The sequence below is a fragment of the Saccoglossus kowalevskii genome, chromosome 11 (genome assembly GCF_978046115.1).
Source record: "Saccoglossus kowalevskii chromosome 11, keSacKowa6.1, whole genome shotgun sequence".
Lineage (NCBI taxonomy): Eukaryota > Metazoa > Hemichordata > Enteropneusta > Harrimaniidae > Saccoglossus > Saccoglossus kowalevskii.
In genome coordinates, this window is record NC_140651.1 from 28,701,308 (window position 1) to 28,719,297 (window position 17,990).

Genomic DNA, 17,990 nt, shown 5'->3' on the forward strand with positions numbered 1-17,990 from the left:
AATTGCACGGCATAGCAATTATTAAGGTTTTACTGATAGTTAGAACACAACTAAGAAGTCTCTTTTGATTGTTGTTTCGAGACCGAGGCCCAAAAACAGCCCGTTAATTACCGATATCGGTCGTGTAGTCATTGTCTAGTTATAACTGAGTCATAAGACGAATTTAGCGAGTTTTGATGTTGTTGTTTTTTTTGCACCTCGGTTGTGTGTTGTTACTGCGTACATGTGTTACGTTACGTTTTTCTTATACGAACAATCTTATACCTACTAGTAGATAGATATCACGATACAGCAATATATATCACACCTGTTATATACATCTATCAGAATGAATTGACCTACATGTTGCATTTCAGTTTGCTTACTAGATTAAGTAAATGTGGAAAAAAAAAACAGTTCTGTCCTAGTAAATTGGCGTTGTTTAATGCAAAAAAGAGAAACTAGTAAATACGGACTGTTTAGAACAAAGATAAATTACTTTCCTAGAAAATGTCGACGAACAAAAGTATATGCTGACAAAAAAAAAGAATATTCTCTGGGTAAATGTTGACAAAGAAACACGCCCTCTACCAGAAATAAATCCCATGGTTAGAACCAAGAGGTCGAGGCAAAGAATGGTATGACTGATGTTATATTGAGACAACACGCCTTCTCGAGTTACCATGGTGATTATGATGTACGCGGCGTCAGTGTAAATCTTCAGGTCAATCAATATTATTCCCAAACTAAGATTATATTCGGTATCAGGAATGTGACGGCTATAAAGATATGTACGTCATTAGTATGACAAAAAGTCAATAATGATAGCATCATTCTCCAAAGATCAATGGATTCAGATTTCAAATACCTAAGATTGAGTTTTACGAAAATAGCATCTTCGAAATCTCATAGGATATCTATTCAAATCGGTGACGTCACTCGTTCTCAGATGGTTCTGGGTGTCCATGAGCACAGAATGAGAACATGATCTCGATGCTGATATTGAAGATGTATTTCTACTATATCCCACATAACGAGAGGATAGGGGGCCTGAAACTCCAATTAATGTGCTGTGGACAGCATTACATCGAGTCATTGACGTCTGTTGATCATAGTTTATTGCAATATTGTGTTTTTTTCATACTATTTACTTCATATGAGCGAATACGTACTTTTCAGCTCTCAATTAGAAACTTATTTTGAATTACCAGCGTGAGAAAAAAGTTAAAAATGAAAGTACGAACACATATATAGAACAAAAAATACACCTTGTTGAATTACGTTGGTACAAAAATTGTGTGCCACATATGATAATGTTAATACAAAACGCTTCCTTTCTTCTTGCATTATAGAGTAGGTATACTCCTGTAAACGTATAATGTATATAGGTATTGCCTCCTCAGCTTCATCCAATTTGCGGTTCTTTTACCTCATGTTAAAAAAGATTGTTGCGCGTATTCGAATTCCATGTAAACAATGTATTTCACAGCGTTGTGTACGTCGATGTGAGTCCCATATCGAACATAACGCGGTGCTACTATTTCATGTTGGATGCAGCAGCATCTGCCAACGCTTATTCACGTGTTGAGACACAGTTGCTTTGATGACTATATTGCCCATAGACTAGTATGTAAATAATGTACATTTGCGTGGTTATTTGCAAGTTGAAGATTCCCTGCTACAGCAACCTGGCCGGTTATGGTCACGTAAGAGTGGTACACGTATTAAAATCAGATTTTTGTTAAAATATCCTGTACCCTTGATATGTTAGTATGCATTTTTAAAATGCATGAAGTCCCGTACTTAAACAACTTCGGATATGTTACGTTGAATTGTCTTTCACCATCACCTGAGGGCGTCTTGACTGATAATAAAAAAAGAAAAGCAAGGACAATTGTAAGATTGTAATTCTCGCAATAAGTGTATGAAACAACCAATAGCAGTTGTAGTTGCAGCATAATTTTAACTCTCGACATTAGGATTTTTTTTGAAATATTGCGGCGACGAGGTGCTACGCCGTGAGGGCGAGTTTGAATCTCTCGATGTGTGTTGTTATATGTATGCTCGTTTCCCTGTAATTAGCTACCCACGTTAAATATACGGGCCTTGGTATACATGGAAAACGCATTGCGAACAAATGTAAATTTTGTTTTAGGTAAACCATCCATGATTTCAAAGTTGTATCTGGTTTGTTAAATAAAGCGCCATCACATGGTATGTGTCGTAGTAACTGCTTTCTTTATTGTTTAAACGTTTTATTTTCAGTGCCAACATAACAGACAAGTATCTAAATGCAACGTGTTCTAGTTTACCGCTAAGTTATTCCGAAAAATCGATATTTCAGGTCAATATCTGTATTACATTCGTAATACGATCGTTTCTAGGTGATTGAATTTAAGCTGATCATAGGATTTCACTTTAATTTAAACATCTGAACAATATTTAACAAATTGAAAGGCTAAATGAAACATGTTGTGTGAATGTGATAAGATAACACAATAGTAGCATTGTATTAAATTCAAATTAAATCCGATTGTACAATACAGTATGACTATTATTGAGTGTTGCATAGTGTAGAAATTATTTATAGGTTTAGTTACCGACTTATTAGATTTACTAGTTTATACTACCCAATCCAACGAATGGTTTCAATATTCACTTTTGGAATTACACGACACACATCAAACCCATAAAATGACTGTCAAAATGCATCGTTAGGAGTATATCGACTTTAAAGATGAAATAGTACATACCAAATCAATAAAATAAGTTTCACTATTGACTTTAGAGTGAAATGGTAAATATTGCATCAAAATAAATATTTCCAAATTGACTTTAGTAATTACATGGTACATATAGAATCAATAAATTGGTTCCAATATTGACTTTAGCGATTACATGGTACATATAGAATCAATAAATTGGTTCCAATATTGACTTTAGCGATTACATGGTACATATAGAATCAATAAATTGGTTCCAATATTGACTTTAGCGATTACATGGTACATATAGAATCAATAAATTGGTTCCAATATTGACTTTAGCGATTACATGGTACATATAGAATCAATAAATTGGTTCCAATATTGACTTTAGCGATTACATGGTACATATAGAATCAATAAATTGGTTCCAATATTAACTTTAGCGATTACATGGTACATATAGAATCAATAAATTGGTTCCAATATTGACTTTAGCGATTACATGGTACATATAGAATCAATAAATTGGTTCCAATATTGACTTTAGCGATTACATGGTACATATAGAATCAATAAATTGGTTCCAATATTGACTTTAGCGATTACATGGTACATATAGAATCAATAGATTGGTTCCAATATTGACTTTAGCGATTACATGGTACATATAGAATCAATAAATTGGTTCCAATATTGACTTTAGCGATTACATGGTACATATAGAATCAATAAATTGGTTCCAATATTGACTTTAGCGATTACATGGTACATATAGAATCAATAAATTGGTTCCAATATTGACTTTAGCGATTACATGGTACATATAGAATCAATAAATTGGTTCCAATATTGACTTTAGCGATTACATGGTACATATAGAATCAATAAATTGGTTCCAATATTGACTTTAGCGATTACATGGTACATATAGAATCAATAAATTGGTTCCAATATTGACTTTAGCGATTACATGGTACATATAGAATCAATAAATTGGTTCCAATATTGACTTTAGCGATTACATGGTACATATAGAATCAATAAATTGGTTCCAATATTGACTTTAGCGATTACATGGTACATATAGAATCAATAGATTGGTTCCAATATTGACTTTAGCGATTACATGGTACATATAGAATCAATAAATTGGTTCCAATATTGACTTTAGCGATTACATGGTACATATAGAATCAATAAATTGGTTCCAATATTGACTTTAGCGATTACATGGTACATATAGAATCAATAAATTGGTTCCAATATTGACTTTAGCGATTACATGGTACATATAGAATCAATAAATTGGTTCCAATATTGACTTTAGCGATTACATGGTACATATAGAATCAATAAATTGGTTCCAATATTGACTTTAGCGATTACATGGTACATATAGAATCAATAGATTGGTTCCAATATTGACTTTAGCGATTACATGGTACATATAGAATCAATAAATTGGTTCCAATATTGACTTTAGCGATTACATGGTACATATAGAATCAATAAATTGGTTCCAATATTGACTTTAGCGATTACATGGTACATATAGAATCAATAAATTGGTTCCAATATTGACTTTAGCGATTACATGGTACATATAGAATCAATAAATTGGTTCCAATATTGACTTTAGCGATTACATGGTACATATAGAATCAATAAATTGGTTCCAATATTGACTTTAGCGATTACATGGTACATATAGAATCAATAAATTGGTTCCAATATTGACTTTAGCGATTACATGGTACATATAGAATCAATAAATTGGTTCCAATATTGACTTTAGCGATTACATGGTACATATAGAATCAATAAATTGGTTTCAATATTGACTTTAGCGATTACATGGTACATATAGAATCAATAAATTGGTTCCAATATTGACTTTAGCGATTACATGGTACATATAGAATCAATAAATTGGTTCCAATATTGACTTTAGCGATTACATGGTACATATAGAATCAATAAATTGGTTCCAATATTGACTTTAGCGATTACATGGTACATATAGAATCAATAAATTGGTTCCAATATTGACTTTAGCGATTACATGGTACATATAGAATCAATAAATTGGTTCCAATATTGACTTTAGCGATTACATGGTACATATAGAATCAATAAATTGGTTCCAATATTGACTTTAGCGATTACATGGTACATATAGAATCAATAAATTGGTTCCAATATTGACTTTAGCGATTACATGGTACATATAGAATCAATAGATTGGTTCCAATATTGACTTTAGCGATTACATGGTACATATAGAATCAATAGATTGGTTCCAATATTGACTTTAGCGATTACATGGTTGAAGGATTACATGGTTCACACCGAATCAATAACATTGCTTTCAGTGTTGAAGGATTACATGGTTCACATCGAATCAATAACATTGGTTTCAGTGTTGAAGGATTACATGGTTCACACCGAATCAATAACATTGCTTTCAGTGTTGAAGGATTACATGGTTCACATCGAATCAATAACATTGGTTTCAGTGTTGAAGGATTACATGGTTCACACCGAATCAATAACATTGCTTTCAGTGTTGAAGGATTACATGGTTCACATCGAATCAATAACATTGGTTTCAGTGTTGAAGGATTACATGGTTCACACCGAATCAATAACATTGGTTTCAGTGTTGAAGGATTACATGGTTCACACCGAATCAATAACATTGGTTTCAGTGTTGAAGGATTACATGGTTCACACCGAATCAATAACATTGGTTTCAGTGTTGAAGGATTACATGGTTCACACCGAATCAATAACATTGGTTTCAGTGTTGAAGGATTACATGGTTCACACCGAATCAATAACATTGGTTTCAGTGTTGAAGGATTACATGGTTCACACCGAATCAATAACATTGGTTTCAGTGTTGAAGGATTACATGGTTCACACCGAATCAATAACATTGGTTTCAGTGTTGAAGGATTACATGGTTCACACCGAATCAATAACATTGGTTTCAGTGTTGAAGGATTACATGGTTCACACCGAATCAATAACATTGGTTTCAGTGTTGAAGGATTACATGGTTCACACCGAATCAATAACATTGGTTTCAGTGTTGAAGGATTACATGGTTCACACCGAATCAATAACATTGGTTTCAGTGTTGAAGGATTACATGGTTCACACCGAATCAATAACATTGGTTTCAGTGTTGAAGGATTACATGGTTCACACCGAATCAATAACATTGGTTTCAGTGTTGAATGATTACATGGTTCACAACGAATCAATAACATTGGTTTCAGTGTTGAAGGATTACATGGTTCACACCGAATCAATAACATTGGTTTCAGTGTTGAATGATTACATGGTTCACAACGAATCAATAACATTGGTTTCAGTGTTGAAGGATTACATGGTTCACACCGAATCAATAACATTGGTTTCAGTGTTGAATGATTACATGGTTCACACCGAATCAATAACATTGGTTTCAGTGTTGAAGGATTACATGGTACATTGAACCTAGAATATAGCATTTTAAAAATTACTTGGTGTTCATCAAATCAACAAAATGTGTTGTGGTTCAAATTCTATGAAAATGGCTTTCTATATTGATTTAGGGGTCACATGGTACACATAAAATGGGTTACCATGTTGACTTCAGGTTTCAATGTAAGTGACAGGGAATTCAGAAGAACAGTAATATATACACGTTCATGTAAGGTCAATGACAATTAGTCATAATAACACTACTTTGGTGATACGGATAGGTATAAAGTCATTACTCATGTGTTGGTCCCATGACAACGTGGTATATCATTTCAAGAATCAAACTTTGAGATGTTATATATATTGTATTCTATTATTGGGTATCAAGGCCCCATACCATGGATATAAATAAAATGTCGTTTTCGGTAACGAATAGAGAATGTGGTAAAACATCTAGTAGGCGCTCTTCTAGACTCCGCAAATGATGCCGATGTCATTGAGGCCACTCGAACGGGTCTCCCGGTATTTCGGCTCACGCCTCGCACAATGTGTCGCACAATACATGCTTTTGCCTATTATCTGTTGGCCGGTCGTTCATTATTGTTTCAATATATCAGTATTTTATTCTGTCATTGTCATTAACCCAGTAGAGCAAGCCTGTGAAGGTAGGTAACCTTAGACAGACACGCGCAAGTGAGGCATTTTCATTGAAATAACATATGATGTAATCCCTTATGTAAATAACAGTATTAATTTGCATTAATGAGCTTGAATGCAGCTACCTGACTTCCTGTTTAAGAGAAAATCATACACAAGTATTAAAATATCGACTTTTACACAAATCAGTACACCATGGATCCGATGTTTGTTTTTGTAAACGCTTATACAAAACTATACTTCTTGGTAAACAATTGAAAAATATGAACACTCTTCTTGCAACTTAATTTATTTAATGTCTGTTGGTATAAAAGTTATAAACTCAATATTTGGTAATTTAAGAAAAACGACTGCTGTTCCATTTACTGCGTTATGCACAAAATATGGTTTCTTCAGTTGTAAGTTATCCCACATATAACTTAATATTTCCATCCAGGCTTGCACAAACATTGATTTCTATGGTTGTGTTCCCAATTGTTTGTTCTTTTGTTGTCATATACTATATAGAAGAAGAATAGAAAACACAGGCAAACTACAAAGTAAATCGGGGAGTTTACCGAGGTTGAACAAAGGAGCGACCATGTGAGGCGCTAGCACAGTGGATGTAACTGTGTTTGCATAATCTTGTACCCAATGTCGACATAGATTGGGAAATAATGTTCTCAAAACGTTTTTAATATTCCATTACCAGTGAGCCTAATTATTCATGGAAAGTCATTTTCAGAGGTCAAAATGTGTGAATATTGGCATAACAGCATTTCATACTTTTCTTTTAAAAAAAACAAAAACACGAAAGTGTCAACTTTCACATTGCATACATTGTGATGTTTTTCATAAACAGGAAAGTGGTGAGTCAGCTGTATCTCTAGAACATTAACACCAATTATAAGTGAATTACAACAAGAAATGTAACAATACAGCCTCGTTTATTTTATATAACGTACTTTGTATTGACCGATTTATTTCCAAAAGGTACAACATGAAACCAATATTAAAGAAAGAGATGGGTGTCATTATAAAGGTAATACATATATGGGTTTTTTGATAATTCCACTAGTCCACTATACCCATACACAAGTATAACTTGAACAGTCCTAAACTTACATCTATAACCATGCAATGCTCACGTCTTCAAATAACGATATTTGTTATTTTTAAGTTTTAGTTTCATTGACTGTTTTCTTTGTATATATTTGCTGAGTAACCGTTTCCCAACTGACGGTCACTGTTTATTTACGAGACTTCCAATAAACTTAATAACTATTTTAACTGATAAAAACTACCCTGAGACCTAATGTAGTGTACATTCCATGGAATGCTGGCTACATTGCGGTTGTTGGAATTGGTGGTGGGAGTTCGTCTATTGTAACAATATTTCGATTGATTACGCATAGATAAGACATTGATTGTGCTATAATAAAGTTATATAAATTAATAGTTACTTAGTTAACGAAGTAGTATAGTATGGTATACAAACTATGACAGTGGACACATTATATATACATATGTGTATACAATATGAACGCCAATAACTGAGACAAATGATATAAAACACATAACATTGTTATAATAAACTATATATCACTTCAAGTAAACTGAAACTGACACCGAATATGCGAAAAAGTTAAATGATAAAAACACAATATGTTACGCTGATGTCGCATATATTATTAGGCACGGAAACAGTAATCATAACACACATACATTTTAAGCCTATAGATGGCGCAATAACAAAGTCGTTTTTTCTCTTCATAAAGGTGAATAAACTGATTGATTCACTCTAATTGTTTTACACAACTTAACATCAACGAATGTGTATCAGACGAGCGCCCTCACAGAGAACATACCTATCAATGAATGATGTCTCGACTGCAAATTCGCTTTAACTAAAATGGTAAAAATTGTTTGTGTATCAAGATCGAAAAACGTTTCACGTAAAAGATTAGAAAGACTCAAATTATAGCTTCTGCTTCTCAATGTTTGGAAGCATCCAAAGTCGCTAAAGTATTTATATACCATCGATCATTAAAGTACCCCATTGGCAATACTTTGGAGGCACAGCTCATCCGGGTCACCGGGGTCTTGCAACAACAAGTATAATGTGGTGACCACAGTGGCGAGAAAAAACAGGTACATCAGTGCTTTGTCCAGAACGGCTGCCACGCATGCCCATTGTTCCCGGATGTTGCTTTTCTTGTCCATCCGCCTTTGTACTGTTTTTAAGTGTCTAAATATCTGCTCCACGTGGTGCTCAATTTTACCGAACTTCGACTGTCCGAAATCGTCGAGGGTTAACTCTTGGTAGCTGGACATTGTATGTCTACTGTCATTTTTCAGACCATGTAAGCTATTGTCTCGCAGATGAAGAATAGAAGAGTTTTTGCAATTGTTCTGGTCCGTCTTCTCTTTGCCCATAGCCCGATACAGAGCTCCGGGCTCAGAGCAACACTTTCCCATACACACGAAGGCGGCGAGATATCGAAGAACAATAAGGCGGATCCATTGCGGGACCTCCCTCCTACATCCGTGCACGTTCAACACCGCCACGTTCATGGCCGTCGAGAGTGAGATTAAACACATTGTAGCTAAGTAGTACTGACCTGCAGAGGACATACAAGTACTGAGTTATTTTAACGGATAAATAAACATAGCGGAGTTAACTTCAAACTATCGAGAATACACATGTGCAGAAACAAGCGTCACCATACGAAATTTGATGTCAAATTTTGGCTTACTACTAGTTCAAATTCTTTTAGGCTTGTAGTTTGAATGAATGACAATTACTTTTAGTAAGTGATTTTGGTTGTCAATGGGATAATTGAAAGTATGAATGAGTGCGTGAGTAATTGAATGACCTAAAACAGTTACTATTGAGGATGTGATAGAGGTTTTCAGGAAGTAAAATACACACTAATTATTGTCATAGAAATGTTTTTAAACAATATCAAACTATATATTTTATGAAAGCTAATAATTCAAACTAATTAAAATTCAAGGTTACGTTAGATCTAACCATCACTTGGTAACGTGACTGCTAAGTAAATAAATCTGTTATTGAAGATTCAAGTGTGTACTGTGAAGAAATTGAAAGAGATACCCCAAAATGGGCACTTTCGTGACGTATATAAACGCCTCACTATTTCTTATACATATATTATAAAATTGCGCTACATACATATATCCCTATGTTCTCAAAGTATCATAACGTGTGTGTCTCTCAACACCTTGCTATTTCTGATAGCAGAAGACCGGAACATTTCACACATGCACCGTGACAGTATCGAAAACTGAGTCGATGGCATAGCTCTAATCGGACGATTATTAGAGAATAATCTTTGACACTCATTATAAATTCCTACCTATTAATGGGATTTCCTCCGAAGTCCTTGGCATCATTTCAGCGACGAGTAAGAGGAAGACAGTGAGTGACAAGATTAAGGTGACACTGATGGACGCCTTGACAACACCAACGCTGTACGGCATGAAAAAGCCCGTGAGTGCCAATGCGCATAGCAGAAGGCACGGGATAATCAGGTTGTATATATAGTACATAGGCTTGCGGCTTAAACACAGAAAGAATGTCACATCGATATACGTCTCCGGGCAACAGTCATATTCTTTAACATGCCTTTCAGTCTGCGCTCTCACTAACTGCCATTGTTCGTTTAGTATGTAGTCATCCAGGTTGGGTTTACTACTGTGATTTAGTAGGTTTATCTGTAAACCGCTGAACGTCCAAGAACCAAATTTCAACTTACATGCCTGTGCATCGAACGGGAAATACTTGACATAGATTTTACAAGTGCTCTTCAGAAGAGTCGGTTTCGACTTGAGGATGACTCTCCCTTCGTATGAGACTATGGCGTTGGATGACGATGTGTTGTCGGCCACGTAGTCGTGAGAGTCAGCGCTGAATGAAATAATACATAGATTACAGTTAGCTTAAACAAAACATTAAAATAGCACGAATTATCATACGTGCAATTGTTATATCCACGGTGTCCTGTAATATTGTTTACGACACGCGATATCATTTGACGCCGGTGTTATTGTTTTAACTGGGTCAACAAAGACCGTGGCATACAGAGCCTAATTTTGAATCGAGAGATGAGTCCTTTTCGAGTCAATCGAGTCAGCGCAAACTTGTTAGTGTTAGTCACTTTATCGTAATAACTCACGTCATCATTATCGATATTGAGACTTTCCCTTGTTTGGGTTGGGAACAGAAGCGTCACATCACGTTACAAAAAATAAATAGAAATAAATAAATAAAAAAACATGTATGTTGCTTAGGCAGTACGGGGTCGCATCGACCTCCTCTTTGATTCGGTCCATACGATCACCATACTGTCGACGTGAATACTTTCTTGTGACAAAGACTATTATAAACTTTGCGGAATGAGCGATGGCAAAAACACTGTTCAAGTTCAACTTTAATTGTGCTAATTTATTTTCCCATGATGAATTCGCTGTAATGTAATGTGTGTGACTTATTAGAAAAAGAAAGAATGATATCACCACTACAAAATAAAGCAATGATGTTAGCCTCGTCCTCTTTCTCTTTGCGCTTTTCAAACATTACTTCGTACAATAACACGAAATATGTATTTGTAGAAATTTTGTATAAATACGTACTTATTATACAACGTGATATCGGGTAACCAGACCTCTGTAGCAGGTACCCGAATCTCCGATAAACCATCGTAATCGGCAGGGTCCCAAACTAGAGTTTCATCCGTCCATTCCTGATTACAAAACAAAACACAGTATTGTGATAATCCAATTACACGCGTTCATCCACAGGGAGAGTAAGATTTCAAACATAGCCATGACATTGGCAAAACAAGCAGCCTCTCGGCTGAGATAGCTCCGCTGTTAGCGATGCACATTTCAATTAAAGAACAGAAGATACCATTAGAAAATGAACAATATGCATAGTATCAATTGCAATGGGACTTGCTGTTTTCAACAAGAATTCAAAAATATCATTTTTCACCATAAATAATTGTGGTTTTAAACAAGAAGTCGAAAATATCACTTTTTACCAAAAATGACAAAAATATTCACCAAAATTAGAGAATTAAAGATATCATTACAAAATGAACAAATCTGAGAGAGGTCCACATGTAGTACCTATATATGTAATATCAAAGTAATTGGACTTGTGGTATTTAACAAGAATTTGAAAATATCACTTTTTACCAAAAATGACAAAAATATTCACCCAAATTAGAGAATTGAAGATATCATTACAAAATGAACAAATCTGAGAGAGGTCTACATGTAGTACCTATATATGTAATATCAAAGCAATTGGACTTGCGGTTTTTAACAAGAAGTCGAAAATATCACTTTTTACCAAAAATGACAAAAACATTCACCAAAATTAGAGAATTGAAGATATGATCATGAAATGAACAAATCTGAGAGAGGTCTACCCAAGGTACATATACACCAAGTATCAAAGCATTCAGGCTTGTAGTTTTCAAGAAAAAGTCGAAAAAGTAAAACATTGACACGGACGACGGACGCCGGACGACGACGGACAATCACTCATATGATAAGCTCCGCTCGACAAAGTCGACAGCGGAGCTAAAAAGTCGAGTACATTCTGTCTGTGATCTGCCATATATGCTCACCTAAGTGTCAAGTTTACGTTAAATTTACATAGATAAAATAGGATCTACTGTACATTCTGTCATTTGCTCATTAATTATTCAATGCCTGCGAAATCATTATTCCAATTGTAATATCCGAATACCCAATAGTTCAGATTAGCCGTTCTGTTCAACAATCTCTTCTCTCCAAGTCCAAAGTCGCAGATACAAACCATATATTTTTTACTACCAAAACCTGTTATTACAATAACATTAGATAGTGGGTAATCACAGGCGCCCATTGTTCACGTTCGCAAGATTCTTAGTTGGGTTCAGAACACCAAACATCAACATTTTGTCATGTGATCTATTTGATATTTGATGTAAGTAATTGATAAAATGATAGTCAAGTCAGGTTACCATGGAGATGAGTGAACGTGCTTTTACCTGATATGTCCATGCATTCGTTTTCAGAACCTGGTTTCTCTCGTCCTGCAATACACAATGAATATAGTCTTAATTAAAATGCATTTATCGCGTGTTACCAGTACACAGCGCCATTGAACGGTAGGTCGCGAATGAGCGCATGCGCATGTCGTCGGATGTCATCAGATTTGTTCGTGTACGTCGATCAGGTTCTTTTAATCAGTGACCGGTACTTGTTCAACTAAGTCGCCGAACATTTCCGATCTGCAGTCGGCTACTTTCAATACTCGAACCACTGTTATTTGAAAAGATATATTAATAAATTGCACATCACAATTTAAAAAACAAAACATTCTCTAAACTACTGATGTAGTTTTTGAAGGAGATATAATTAATTCGTAACGCAGATTCCAAATGTCAGAATGTACACTACTTTGCACAGTATGAAACCTCAGAGTTTGTTCTTTTTTCCATCGAAGTTGACCTAAAATCCACGTGCATTTGTCAATAATGAATTCATGATTGATTGATTGATTGACTATACAATGTCATTCACCCCACGTATATGTACGTATATCTCGCCCATACATGACCCCCCCCCCCGCCTTCAGAGTAACGCCATAAATACGTGATGAAATCAGTGTTTGCGGCATGGAGGTCTTATGACACAGTCACGGCACTGATATCCATAGAAACGGATATTGTTGAATTGTGTATTAGGTTAGATAACTCGTTTTATGGATCTATCTGCTCCATTTCTGAATCAGTCCTTTATATTATAACATTTGAAACCCAGGTAACTGTGTTATTGATTGGCGTTCAGATGAATGCAATGCATACCCTGAGTAACAACAATGAATAAGGTGACAATGACTTCATATTCGCGTGCACTGCTAAGTCAAAATGCATTCTGAACACGAAATTTAATTTCTTCCGTGAATAAAAAAACAAACAATGAAGACAAAATCTATGTAGAAATCACAAAAAATAGCATGTTCTATTCGCTTGGTTATAAAATGATATGAAATAATACGATCTGTGCTCAAATTGCTAATATTTGTCTTACATGTATTGAGAGTATTAACACCACGTGATACATCATAATGTCGATGTAATTTACATCAGTGACTAAACACGTTCTTTCGCTGACAGAGAAACCCGGTCGTATTTGGACTTCAAATATTAACGTCATATCATTTTGCAACAAATGGTGATGTGTGATCGTGCGCGGAAACTAGAAAATCAAAATATACAACCGCGTTGCAATCAGAGCACATCCGGAAACACTGACTGATGGGATACGGGAACCATTTCTCTCCAGGTTTGTGCGTGGCCACGTACGCATGAATAATGCTTACACTATCTGTTGACAATTAGTGTTTTACGTGTGTGATCCAGGGCAAGCTAACTCAAGAAGAGCAGCGCTGAAACATATTTGAAATGCAGGACCAATGCTATTAAATGTTTATCGTCTGAAATAACGCCATCATTCGAGTGGAATTTAATTTTGACGCAATACATAGATATTGAAACGTCAAATCTACTCATTATGTATACGGCTACATGTGGAACCTTCTCATACAAGCTCAACAGATATGTAATACTGCATTAGCAATTATAATAATGTCAATATTGAAACAGCGTTACGCCTTGATGCATTAGGAGATTACAATTATCTTTTTTTTTTTGCTTTTTTTAGCTAAAGCGGGAGTCCCAAGCGACGATAACAACTCACGCTAAAAACGCAAAGGCTCATGGACAGACGCTTGTTTGTATACAATGACACGCTATGGCCACCTGACACATGCGTAGGTCACGACTCCCCCGCTTTAACCTCACTATTACTAGTCTGAGCTTTAACATTATAGATATTTCAAATATGACAATGCAATCTTTTTATAACGCGATTTATTTGTTATCTTGTAACGTGTAACAAACATGTCTCCTTCTTACATGTTTATTTATCATAGATGACCCACTTCACTATACCCAGGACGAAGTAAAATTACACTCAAATTATAGTTTATATCATGGCACGGGGTTACCGAATGTATTTTCACCTTTCACTAAAAGGCGGCATGCTTGCATTTCGAATTGTGTTATTACCTATTATAGCAAAATAACCGTGACTTAGATTTGAGAGGGGAATATCAGAAAAAGTAGTTTTGAAATGGTTGATTTAGATTGAGAACTTATTTGATTTTAAAAACTAGACTAGACAACCCACGCTTTTAAGTGTGTATATCATCGTCTTATGGTGTTGCAATGAAGTAGTTGTGTTGAAGATAAATCGTCGTAGTATCTAGTCCGACAAATTATTATTAGTAATTAGTATTGAAAGTGAACGAATATCGGCAATCATTTTACACCGTGTGAATTACAATTTAATTTAGTTATGGCGTCACTTCTTGACGGCGAAAATATGGAGAAATGTCTATTTAAAAACATTTACTAATGAAAACAACATTACTTCTCATATGAACCAAAACCATTAACTAGACAAAAGTCTCACAGGTAATATTTCGATTGACGTGGCTTTTTAAAGAAACAATGCTCAATGTCACATTGAACATTGCTGTGCCTTGAATGAATCGTAATACCCACCAGTAGTACGTGTGATTTCCGATATTCGCTTTATTATTTACGCCGTTATTGTTGTAATATACAAATTCCGGAGAATGAGAAATTGAAACTACTCACCACATCAGCGATCTGAGTCACCCGGACATTGAAAAGCACGTTTACTGCATGCGTAAAATTCTTAACTGGTCGGACTCGTTTATTGTAACCTTCAAACAGATCTTCGAAAAGTTTCTGCTCGCTTCCAACTGAAAATCCTATGAGAGAAAACATGAGCGTAAAACGGTTTATTGAGAGCGTGAGAGAATGAACATGATTATATACTGATATTGTTTAGCTCTTAATAATTCTACAGTAATATAATGTCACATTTTATGTTCTGAGGAAATATTCCGTGCGATTCGAGTCATGCTTTTGGGCTATTTCAACCGACGCCTAGTGTGCGGGGGATAGATTTACAACGTCTATTGAAAACAACACAGGCAAAAGGTCAGTGTTGCTACGACATTTATCTTTTGATCGTTACGAGTATATTTAATTTCAAAAATAATACCAGATGTGCCGTTATTTGTGTTAGAAAGAATAGCCTTTTTATTTTTTTGTTATTTATTAAATACTCATTATTTGTATTCGTCCTCATTGTATCGCATTGTCTCCAAATGTAATCCCGATTACGTAAACAATCATTCTACTGAAAAAATGAAAAACGGATCGCGTGACACATATGTGTGTGGCCAGGGGGTCGCTGATTGGTCGATGTATCATGACAATCTGGTCTCCGAGAAGATTACTTGAAACACGTGGATTTGATTTCTCACTAAGATTACTGGGATCCGGAAATGAGGGCAGCTTTCAATTTCCTCTATGTTATGGGAAAGATTTGAAAACCCGGAAATGACGGCCTGTTATTTTGTTTTACAATCCGCGCTAAACCGAAACAGTGGTTTTATAGGGATCAGTTCTGCAACATCGAATTAGTACACGGATCGCGCAACCGGAAAACTGACACCCTCGTATTCCCTGGCACAAATCTCTTTTTAAAATAAAACGCACGAATGCATATGACGTTTGGACAATTTGGATAAGCTTCAATTTTTGTCATACTCAGTGATCTCCTGTACAATGTATTTTGCATATACAATAGTAGATTAAAATTACAATAGCGGTAAATAAATGGCGAATATAAATATGTACATCCATTATGATGTTTTAATCATGATATCACAGTGGCAGTGCGGGGGGGGGGGACATTAGAAAGTCTGAGCATAACGTCTATTTTTTGCCATATGATTACTGTAACAGCAATTTGAGTAAAAGATATAAGTTCAAGAACCACCCTAAGCAGTTGATACTTTAGGTTTGCGTAATTGAATTTAATATGAACAAAACATGTAACGCTATTTGTCAGTTGACAAAATTACTTTTCATAAACTACTTATTCCTACTTATTTGGTGGTACGTTATCTGACTACCAAGACATAGCTTTATGTGAATGCCACGTGTCTCTTTTTTTAGTTTTCCCTAATTTTCACATTCTCCTCTAGTCACAGTCCCTCTAGAAGGACTAAGTACCAGCAAAATTTTGGCTGACACGTATTCCTCTATTGTGCTTCTTTCTTCGTTCAATATTGAAATAACGTACTATAAAAGGTACTCATTATAACTCTGCCACACGACATCAAAAGCCATCCACAATGTCACAGATGTCAGAGGCTATAGATTTGTATCGTTAAGCCCCGCACATGCAATCTACGTATATACACAGTGTCAAAATACATGGCACTTTTGTAGACCCAAGTCGAGGATTTACATGAATAAACGTCTAAACAATGTGATATACAGGGTAACAGTGTAATGTGCGTTCACTTAATAAGCGCAGGCCAGGTCAAAATGTCGCTGATGAGCTAGCACTCATCCTTGCACTCATTGCAATGATAGCAATGCATCGTGAGAACCAATGAAATTTATTCTTTTCTGTTTATAACTACATGTGTATATTGAGAGTATAACGAGTGACGTCATGGTACCAGTCTGCAATGTACAGTCATATCATTGTACCGGATCAACAATCAGACATTAAAAGTTTATCTTTCACCCTGATTAAGTTCTGTAAGTCAATAATTGGATTAGGGAATATGGCTACGATTTACCCATCGTAGCAAAACGCATTAAAGGCTCAAGTCGCGATAAAATTTAGTGATCGCTCGGGTTGTTTCATTCACAAATGAAGTTGACTATGCTTGTTGTATAGATATATTGTATCGAGGCAATGCGAGCAATTTTCAACATGTGTTAATATGATGCTATTTGTTGATGTCAAGATATATTTATGTGTACAAAGTTATAACAATGAAATGCAATTCCGTAGATATTAGCAATGATATGGCATAGTACATGTAATTTGACTGAGTGTTCAACGCATGCGCCGGCAATTCTAGTCAATAAAAAATACACCGTGGTTGTAAAAATTATACAGCCATGCATTGCCACACTACGATATCTGACATTTTAGACCATCGATCGAATCAATTCATATTCAACCACTCGTCGTTGTATTTCACCCAGAGCATGG

General features: G+C 35.3%; 1 protein-coding gene across 1 annotated transcript in view; it reads right to left on the bottom strand.

Moving 5' to 3' along the window:
• Positions 1-7,724: 7,724 nt before the first annotated feature.
• LOC100367219 (neuronal acetylcholine receptor subunit alpha-10) overlaps positions 7,725-17,990 on the bottom strand; it is an 80,708-nt gene continuing 70,442 nt past the window's right edge. The window contains exons 2-6 of the mRNA XM_085505520.1: positions 15,539-15,675; positions 12,860-12,904; positions 11,451-11,560; positions 10,175-10,725; positions 7,725-9,415 (exon numbers count right to left, since the gene is read on the bottom strand). Coding sequence (XP_085361646.1) covers positions 8,841-9,415; positions 10,175-10,725; positions 11,451-11,560; positions 12,860-12,904; positions 15,539-15,675 — 1,418 coding nt within the window. The 3' untranslated portion in view covers positions 7,725-8,840. The remainder of the gene's footprint in view (positions 9,416-10,174; positions 10,726-11,450; positions 11,561-12,859; positions 12,905-15,538; positions 15,676-17,990) is intronic.